Source organism: Fomitopsis serialis (assembly GCF_022376445.1).
Source record: "Fomitopsis serialis strain Sig1Antser10 chromosome Unknown B0H18scaffold_3, whole genome shotgun sequence".
In the NCBI taxonomy this organism is placed as follows: domain Eukaryota; kingdom Fungi; phylum Basidiomycota; class Agaricomycetes; order Polyporales; family Fomitopsidaceae; genus Fomitopsis; species Fomitopsis serialis.
This window is the reverse complement of record NW_025954963.1, coordinates 1,663,297-1,672,932: the sequence shown is the minus strand read 5'-3', so window position 1 is coordinate 1,672,932 and position 9,636 is coordinate 1,663,297. Positions and strand designations below refer to the sequence as shown.

At 57.2% G+C, this 9,636-nt stretch overlaps 4 protein-coding genes across 4 annotated transcripts; 2 read left to right on the top strand and 2 right to left on the bottom strand.

Annotated features, from left to right (window-relative positions):
• Window positions 1-69: 69 nt before the first annotated feature.
• B0H18DRAFT_975042 (isocitrate lyase) lies at window positions 70-1,574 on the bottom strand (the record flags this gene model as incomplete). Its single annotated transcript, XM_048044042.1, has 6 exons — window positions 1,374-1,574; window positions 1,157-1,320; window positions 991-1,106; window positions 456-937; window positions 226-426; window positions 70-187 (listed from the first exon to the last, which is right to left on the bottom strand). Coding segments are annotated over exons 1-6 (1,141 nt in total), but the record flags the coding sequence as incomplete, so codon positions are not given.
• A 406-nt stretch (window positions 1,575-1,980) lies between these two features.
• Window positions 1,981-4,228, bottom strand: B0H18DRAFT_975038 (glycosyl transferase family 4-domain-containing protein; the record flags this gene model as incomplete). The annotated part of the gene is made up of 7 exons (XM_048044041.1): window positions 1,981-2,440; window positions 2,519-2,759; window positions 2,829-3,017; window positions 3,074-3,401; window positions 3,773-3,776; window positions 3,800-3,953; window positions 4,005-4,228. Coding segments are annotated over 7 exons (1,215 nt in total), but the record flags the coding sequence as incomplete, so codon positions are not given.
• A 481-nt stretch (window positions 4,229-4,709) lies between these two features.
• Window positions 4,710-7,117, top strand: B0H18DRAFT_975035 (uncharacterized protein). Its single transcript, XM_048044040.1, has 3 exons — window positions 4,710-4,806; window positions 5,168-5,810; window positions 5,864-7,117. Exons 1-3 carry the CDS (start codon window positions 4,752-4,754, stop codon window positions 6,681-6,683), a joined length of 1,518 nt encoding a protein of 505 aa, XP_047900053.1. The 5' UTR covers window positions 4,710-4,751; the 3' UTR covers window positions 6,684-7,117.
• Window positions 7,118-7,471: 354 nt separating this feature from the next.
• Window positions 7,472-9,471, top strand: B0H18DRAFT_975034 (uncharacterized protein; the record flags this gene model as incomplete). Its single annotated transcript, XM_048044039.1, has 8 exons — window positions 7,472-7,591; window positions 7,645-7,784; window positions 7,814-7,941; window positions 7,967-8,019; window positions 8,069-8,222; window positions 8,257-8,546; window positions 8,627-9,016; window positions 9,136-9,471. Coding segments are annotated over 7 exons (1,347 nt in total), but the record flags the coding sequence as incomplete, so codon positions are not given.
• Between the last annotated feature and the right edge of the window lie 165 nt (window positions 9,472-9,636).

Sequence of the window (9,636 nt, the reverse complement as noted above, 5' to 3'; positions counted from 1 at the left end):
TTGAACGACGGGCTCAGGTTGTACGCCAACCACTGCTGGGGGTAGACGGCGTGCACGCCATCCGCGAACTCCTTCGCCTGCGAGTAGATCGCTTCTTCGTCTCCATCCAGAGCAGGTCCGCGTACGGCGCGAACGCAATCGCACGGTTCACGGCGCACTGCGTGCCGCCCTGGTAGCGGTAGTAGCCCTCGCGTGTCCGCGGCGCGTCCCAGTCCCAAAAGGCACGCTCCTCAGGCCGAACTCCTTCTTCGCAACGGTGATGGCGTCAGGCCATGAGAGGTGAGCGATGCGCCGATGGAACTGCTCGAGCTTGACCTGATTGGCGCTTGTCTGCGCCTTGAGGGCGTTGGCAAGTACCTCGGGGAACAGCTGGCACTTCGCAGCGGCCAACCACTGCTCCTCGAGCGCCTCCAGGGCGGGCCCCGTCTTGCCTGTCCGCTCGGCCTCGTGAGCACAGTGTTGAGGTGCCGCAGGTCAGGGTTCGTCGAACCAAGGATGAACGCGTGGTCGCGCTCGTCCACGTTCGTCGTGATCAAGGTCGCAGCCTCGGAGTCCGTGCGGGCGATGACGAGGTTGTTCACGCCCATGATGTCGAACTGCAAGCGAATAGCCACGAGCCGGTGATGGTGCTCCTGGATGGGCACGAGTACCTTGCCCGCCATGTGCCCGCACTTCTTCGTACCCGGAGCCTGGTCCTCGATGTGCACGCCCGCGGCGCCCTTCTCGACGAACATTTTCGCGAGCTTCATGGTTGCGGTGAGGCCGCCGTGACCGGTGTCGGCGTCGGCGATGATGGGGCGGAGGTAGTCGATCGTCGGCGTGTTCGCGAGCTCGGCCTCGGACAGTTCCGATCGCCCCTCGGCCTGCTTGCGGTCGTGGAACAGTTGTGCCATGAAGAGATGCTCGACCTTGTTGGGGACGGTGTTCGAGGGGTAGTCTAGGACGCCTTAGTTAAGCCTCAGAACCACGGAGCAACGCAAAGAGACTTACCCGCAAGATCTGGGCCTGGCTCGTTTGAGCTCGACGCCGTGCTCGATGATTGCCAACCGGAGACGTAGACGGTCTCGAGGTACTTTGCCATCTGGGTCACTTGCACAGGGTCGAGTCTGCGCAGAAGTGTCAGTACGGAACCTCGTCCGCGTTCGGTGTCACTCACGCGCCGTATGTGTGCGACGGTGTCCCATTCTTGTAGTGCTCCGACAGAGATGCCCAGAGCTTCTTCGCGAGCACGTCGGAGGGGTATGAGATGGGCAACGTCCCCCTCTTCGAGACTACTTGTGCGGCGGTGTACGGTCGCTTCACGCGGTTGAAGCGCGAGTCCTATGACGCGGTCAATGAGAAAACCACTCCATTCAACAAAGGAGCCCACCAACCTTCCACCACTGCTCAACGCGAGCAACCTCAGCCTGGAAAGCAGCGCGTTCGTTGGTCATGGCGGTCGTCTGTCAAGTGCAAATGAGAGGGGGGGACTCCAAGGAAGAGGAGGGGATCTCGGGCGGTTGCGCTCCTGCAAACCAGGCATGTTAAGGACCTGTCCTGCACCACCGCTTCGTCTAGAACCGATCATCTGGAGGGGACGGGCGCGCATGTGATTGGCCTGACATACCATATAAGGGAGGCTAAACCTTTTCCGAGTGCGGGGTAGACGTCCTAGGCGCCCAATCTTGGTCCCGCCTCCGCCCCGCACTCGGCGACTCAACGCTCCCTGCGCCGGTGCGCGCAGTTACGGGCGCATCCCTTCGGTCCTTCGGCCGACGCGGCGTCTGCCCCGAAATCTGCGGGGTAAAGGTAAGGGGAACGCGGGGAACGCATACCGCGGTCACTGGCCTGCCCTGGACTGCCAGTGGGAGCGTCGCCCGCCGTTTATACGCTCTATCGCCATGTTCGTGCGCAGGCGCATGAGTTATTTGAGTGAGCACTCACCAGTTCAACGAGCTTCAGACTCGAGTCCCGCTCAGGCGTCAACGGCCTGAATCAACACGCGGACATTGACCGGAACTCCTCACAAAGGAAGCAGTCGGTCTAACGGAAACGAAGCAACTGAAATTCATAGTTGGACATAACCTAGCCATGCACCGTCCGCCTTCCCCAGGTCATCCTGGACGACACGTCCGAAAGCCCCGAAGCCCAGTCTCGCCGCCACCAGACGAGCAAACGCGGATCGGCCTGTGAGCGTTGCGGGGTTTGTAGGCAGCCCAGACGAGGAAATCTCGATCGCGTCCTGGACTAACGTACGGGTCAGCACATCAACAATGGCACCCGTACGCTCTGGGGTGTCCCGCGCGGAGCCCCGCACTAAGAGACACAAGTCGGCGCACAGCCCGAGAGTTCCAAGGCACACGCGCATCATCATTGCTATCATGGATCACCGCCTGTTGCCGTCGTACACCAGCCCCGCGAGCCCGTACCGCACGACGAACGCAAACACGCTCCCCGCCACCTGCAACAACAATACGTCACATACAATCACATGAGCACCATACAACTTCCATGCACGCTCAGCTGGACAAGAACGCACCTGCGTCGCGATCAGCACCCTCACGAGGCTGTCCTCGCGCATCGGGCCAAATCGGAGGAGGAATACATTCAGGATCGTCAAATTGGTTGTTTCCGAGATCACGCCTGTCTTGGGATCCTCCGTGAGCCGTACGAAGCCTAGAATTGCGAAGACGCGCAGGACGATTGTGGCGAGACGCGAGGGCGTGTGCTCCTTGAAGGATGCCGTCGACGGGTAAAGGAGGCCCGTCTCCGCGTCGAACCTGCATTGCGCAATGGGAAATAGTCTGTTAGTCAATGAGAGGGTCGCGGAGATGACAAGCGAGACAGACCTGGGTACGCGGTGACGTGGGCAGGGGACGAGGCCGAATAGCTGCGGGCAGGAGAGGACGAAGTTGAAGATCTGAGGCAGGAAGAGCAGAAGGAGTGTCTTGGAAAAGTGAGCTTGAATCCCTACAACCGCGAAGGCCATGCCCGTCACATAGCATAGTGTGTCGCCAGGGAAAGCTCGCGCTGGATACCTATATATATGAGATGAGCAGGCATGTTTAGATAGGACGAGGCGCAAGAAACGTACCAGTTGTGATACATGAACCCAGCACATACGCCCACGAGCGGGAGCATAAAGTACAGGCTGAATAGGTGTCGCTCAACGAGTACCTTGCTCCCGTATGACATTCCTGCGCTCCATACGCCGCCTACTTCCAGCTCCCTGCCACGACCAAGCAAGTGCAAAGGGATACGGAAGTCTATCGGCCAGGGGAGGTACAGCAGGTCGTTCAAGATGACCGACAGTGCGATGATCAACGCTTGGCTCACTTCTGAGCCATTGATCCCCGCGAGGATGTTGATGCTGTTGGTGCAGAACGTGGATAACAGGGACATATAAACATAGTACAGCGGTCCTAGGCGCATATATTCAGGTTCATGTGATCGGCTCGAGTGAACACTACATACCGAGGTTCAGCAATGATCCAAGAGCCATCGCAATGGGATCGGCACGACAACGTCAGTTGCGCCGCGCTCGGAGTAGTAGACCATCAGGAGTGGTATAGATGCAATCACTGGAATCGGTAGCTTGTGCCGCCATCGGATGTCAAAGACGTCGTCGAGGAAGCCGAGCATCGTCGCCATTAGGAGGGATAGTAATGATGAGAGGTAGACAGATAGCTGACGAACAACAGTCAGTAAGCGATTCTCTAATTCACGACACAACTGAGTTGCAAGCTGATGCTTCCAGAGCTTTATGCCCAGCCCGCAGCAACGACAAACGAACGAAACTGGTCGTGCAGACGCTGCTTACCTGGTGGTGCGGGAACTCATTGATGACCAGACCCTCCCGCAGCTTCCTTGTTTGATCATACTGACTATTGAAGAAGTCGGAGAAGGCGAATGGGATAAATAGGATTAACAGCAGAATATATATTGATGCGCAAACGAGCCCAAGGGACTCCGGTCTACACGAGTTCGTTCAGTCGAGGCGAACAGTAGGTCTAGTGGGCACATACATAGGATCATCGTATGTTTTGAGGAGATCACGGCCCTTGAGGCTGGCACGCACGAAGGTGTTCCCGAGCAAAGGAATGAAGTACAACGCGCCCAAGAGTGCGAGTATCGAGAAGCCCAAAGACGCATATAGGGCAGGCAGCGGCGGCGAAGGGTCAAGAAGAGGCCGCAGCAAGAGCCACAGCGCGACCGGAAGAAGGAAAAGATGAGGATGCGGGGCACCGGTCTCGGGCGCAATGGCTGAGCCATCACTTGACACCTCTCCGGCTTCGTTGTGCGAGATGGTGAAGGCAAGAGAGTAGCCCAGAATCGTAGACAAGAAATATTGTATGAGAAGTCGGCCTGGCCTGGCCGGCACCACCGTGTAGAGGGTGGGAAGTCGTGGTCCGACTGGTCGTGGATGAGAGCGTCAAGGAAGGGTATGCCTGTCGCCAACGTGGACGTCCGACGCGTCGTGGTGTGAGCGGTACGCGGCGGTCACGTGGAGCGTGTGGACCGACGCGAGTAGCGGCCTTCGAGTCTGCGTCTCCTGGACTTCAACTCCAACGGTCTCGCAGCCTCGCCCGACTCAGTCTCCTCCCGGTGCTCACGCTAGCCTCATGAGCCGGCATGTGCAAGCCACGGCTCGCGCGGTGCTCGTGCAGTCGTCTGCCGCCGCACCCAGCACGTCGACGGTACGCAAACCCTGCGTATACGCCGGCTGCACATACGTCGCGACTGGCCCAGACCAGAAGGCGGTCACTCACACCATGGGATCGCATGTTTCAAACGTGCATGGAGCGACGACGACTATATGGTATGGAGGTGAGTTGTCTGTTTCCTGTCCGACGCGCTCAGCCCGAAGAGATGGCTATGCGATTGAATCGTCCTCTGCCCGAGGAGAAGAGATAGATGTCGTTCACTTCAACGACTCCGTAGTCAAATAACTTTGTATCTGTTTATTGTCATTAGCCCAGTTAGGCAGCTAAGGCTGCATGGCGAGCACATCATCCCGGTGGCCTTTGTGCCCAACTGTGTTGCCATACCACTCTGTCGTTTCACTAAGATCCCATTGAGGCTTCAAGCCATCGAGAGTGGCGACTTCTTGATATGTTTTGCTGCTCTTTCTCCAATGCCATGGAGTCCTTCGCTCTTTCTCGCTCACTAATCCGTGTTTCACCAACAGCAAAGCAGATCAAAATTGAGCGTGAAATCAAAACGCAAGAGATGCGTTGCCCATGCGGGTACTCGCATGTCAACTCTGCGCGTGTAAGGGTGCATGCTACGAAGGAACACAAAAACAGTGGTCTCAAGACCGCCTTGCTGGCGAGTAGGCAATCTGCACAACCTAGTGCCTCGTCGTCGCGCACTCGCTCAGTCTCACCGTCCTCCATCGAGAGCTCATCACCCACCCGGTCCGTCTCTCCCATACAGAACTCGGACACTCCGCCGACGTCTCATACATCGGGCCGGAAACCCAAAGCATCCAAGCCCCTTCCTCGCAGGGAGCAGATTGTGGCGAGCGCAAAGCCACAGCGGACATCTCTTGGTATGGCGGAGCAGCGGCTCCTAAAGCCTGTGGCACCTCGGACGACCGCCATGCACCAACTCTCCGTCTCAGTCCCGAAGTTGCTCACGGAGAAAACCCAGGCAGACAAACAATCGCGAGGCCATGCGTCACACAAACAAGCTGTATCTTCTCATCGATCAAGTATCCTCCCATCGACGTCGGTGTCCGGTGCCAGCTCCAGCACGTCGCGTAAGGTGTCGAAGACTCCAGCGACCTCATCTGCCGCTGTAGCTAAGGGGAGTAGCTCAAGTGCAAATAGGTCGGTCCCGTTTCGCACATTGCACACCACATTCGTTCTCATACTCTCGTCAGGATCAAGTCTATCGGAAAGTCTGCTATCGTCCACCGCACCACGCAGCTGGACGCCCCATCAACAGGAAGCAAGAGGCCCAGGTCTCCCCAGCTCACAGGCACAAGCGCACAGCCCAAAGCGCGAAAGGTCTCGCACGCCTCCGAAGCTGCCTCTTCCTCTCGCAGGCCCGCAATCGTTCTGCCCACCGACTCGTCCGACAACGACTCAGTCGCCACAGCCGAGCTGCTCGCTGCGTTCGCTCCCAGGCTCTCCGAGTCTACCCACTGCAAGACGTGCCACCGCGCGCTCGAGCTGCGGGACGGCCGCTACAAGAATTGCGTGGAGTGCAGGGAGAAGTCGCGTGTGTACCAGCGCAAGTACCACCAGGAGCGTCAGGAGCGCACTGCGCGCGTGAGCTCCCTTCTGTCGCGGTTTGAAACCCCCCCAGGCGTGACCGCGTCGTCCGCGAGCGCGGCCCCCGCACGCGCACAGGCATCCTCGTCCGAGGCCGGTCCTGAGCCTGTGTCGACCGACGACACGATGGACGTGGATGTAGGCGTGAACGTGAAAGTGCAGACACAGAAGCCCCGCCGCGCGCAGGCTAAGGCCTCCGTGCCTAACGTAAACATCCGACGCGTGTGGGAGAATGTGCCCGAGTTCCAGACGGAGGAAGCGTTTTTCGAGGCGGTCGAGCAGAGCGTTGTCGAGTGGCGCGAGCGCGAGCCGGGAGAGCGCTTCGAGTTTTGCGGCGGGTACGCGGTCGTGGCAGGCAGGAAGGATGCGGATGCGGCGATCGTTCGAAAGATATGCGGGAAGCTCGTCTTGAGGAGTGCGCCGTAAGTGCCTTCTTCCCTTTGTCTACAAGACTTCGAACCGTGTGGTCCGAATTGGATGCTGACGGATGGTCATGCACAGGATATCGAGGTTGTCATGCTTCACGCGGCTGACCGCCGGTGGGGACGCGCCGGAAGGCAAGGCGTACCACGTATTGAGCAGCCTGTCGACGGTGTATACTGTGAGTGTCAGGATACTCAGGACGAGGATGGGAATAGCAACGGCAAGGGGAAGTGTGTCGAGGACGGTTCAAGATCATCGTGGAGACGACGAACGAGATGAACGCGCTCGGTGCGTTTGGGATGAATGTTGTTGTGGAGACTTCGCATGCGTGGTGATACCTTTGGTATAGTAGTGAAAGTCGCAGTAGTATATTAAAATGCACGCGTACGAATTCTTGCGTGATGTCTGCGAGGTGTCATCGATTCATCACATAATCCTCTAATCTCCCTTCGTACATTTCGGGTTGTCATACAGAAACCTGAACAGTTAAGTTCGCAAACAATGCACTGCATGGTCTCCGAGTCGACTTGCGGATTGTTTGGGAGATCATGACGAGACTCGAGGACCATCCACGATGCACCTGCAGACGCAAATCGGGTCTGTTTGGCTCACTTCACTATAGTGGTGTCCTTCTTGCTATCGCAGTTTCCAGGCAATTGCCAAATCCTCCTTTCAATGAGGCTCTCAGGCTTTGGCCCGTCGGGGGAGGGGGTCGTGGCCGTGGCTGGAGGAGAGATCGAGATCGTCGCATGTCAGATCGGATCGTTTGTCGGATCTTGATTCGACCCTCACAATGTTCGAATTCGCCACAACCAAGCCACAGCCATAATTCGCTATAACCACCACGGCGCAAGACATAGAGTCACCGCTCGCTGTCGTAGAAGCAGCACGGGAATTCAAACAGTCAATGTATGCCTCCACTGTCTACTGTGGACCGTACCTCCGAGTCTAATGGTTACCTAGGTCTCTCGTCATGGGCATTGGCCACGACTCGGAGAGCTCAGAGCTCTCTGCATCACAGATCCGACAGGCAATCGACGACGAAATTGCTCGCTATTCACGCTACATTATCGAACTGAAGACGCGCCGAATACACTCGCACCTGTCGCCAAGCTTCCTGCAGAGGTACTAAGCGCGATATTCTTGCACATGGCTGAATGGCGCCGCGGGCACCCGCCCCAGATCGGGAGCCTTGGTACCGCTGGATCTGGTCTCCCAGTTTGCAAGCACTGGCGTGCTGTGGCACTAGGCTGTCATGCCTGTGGAATCACTTGCTGGTCGGGAAGCAAGCGAATTGATGGGCGCGCTTTTGGAGCGATCCCAGAGAACCTCGTTGTCAGTCTCCCTCACCACAGGTACACGACGTACAACTCGCTTGAATCCCGCAGAAGAGCGCGATACGCTTGGTTCTCTCGCACCTGGCACGTATTCGCGTGCTGTCTATCACGACACCGATAGCGAACTGCGACACTAGTGTCTTTCAGCTACTCGATGGACCCGCCCTCGACTCGAATCACTCATCCTCCGGAGTGACAGCCATATGTTGCTGTGCGATGAGGTCTACCCATTCGTCCAGCGGCTTATGCATCATCCCGAACCCACAATCTCCGGCGACTGGAGCTGCACACATTCCTGCTGAGGTTTAGCCAGATCTCGCTGCCACGTTTGACCCACTTGACGATCAGTCAAGTGAGCCGCTATGATACTTACCCGACTCCCGACACACTGCTTGAGACTCTCACCCGTATACCTCTCCTCGAAGAGCTCGTGATCGAACGTGCATTCCCGCGGCCTCACCAAGGGATATTCCCGGCGAGTACCACTGCTGCATTACCTCACCTGCAGTACCTGCGAATCGGCGAGTATGTGCATGGCTGCACGTCCCTCCTGGCCAACTGAACACCCCATCCTTGACACGCCTCTCCGTTGAATTGTATAATTCGAAGGAGGCGCCGATCACATCATTATCCAAAGCCCTTGCTATGAAGATGCGCAGCTTAGGCACACTCCGTACGCTGACTGTTGACATGTGGTCTAAGCGACTATGTGCATGCACCGAAGACATCGACAGAGCCAGTGGTGCCCCGCAAATCCTGGATAGGGACGGCACAATACACTACACGCCTAATTTCGACCTCCGTCTCGAGTGGTCTCCAACAGCGAAACCGGCGGAAGACCTCTTCACAAAATTATTCCAACTGGCCCCCATTAGAAAGGTCCGCTGCCTGTTTGTCGGGTCGTTGTCAACCCAGCTGTGGCTGGTGCTGAGCCGGCATACACGGCAAGTCTCGCAGCTCTATCACCGACCGCAATGGAGTAACGACACCCTACCCAAGGTACTCCAAGCAGACGACACCACGACATATCATGATCACAAAGACGCCATATGCCACTTCGCCTTCCCCCGTCTCCGTCTCCTAACGCTGGATGATGCGGATTTTGGGGGCCGAAAAAGCGCGCCACGATGGAGAGCGTATACGTTGACAGACTGCTTGACTGTTTCATCGAGCGGTACGAAGCTGGTGCGGAGATCAAGAAATTGCGCGTCTTGCACCCTTGCAACTTCACGAGTGCAGATCTGGATCGGCTCAAGGAAGTCGTGCGTTGTGTGGAATGGGACGGGAGTTCCTCTGACCTCAAGGAGTAATTATGCGATTCGGAAGAGTACGGTGTATCCGTCTTATGTTTATGTAGTAGAATAGGCTTGGATAGCCAGGAACTGCCATGCCACATTTTGTGAGTCACGGTACTAGTACTGTGCCACCGGTGACCGCAGACACCTATGCTCGTGCAGATTTCAAGACAACTGTAGCGCATATTTTGGGAGATCCACTGCCGGCAGAAGCAACAGAGATGGTTCTCATATTCTTGTGACCATGAAGCTTCAAGCCTGTGCCCACTTGGTGCCCACTAGTACTGCCAATAGTGTTGCCGTGACCCGTCCATTGTCGTGAGT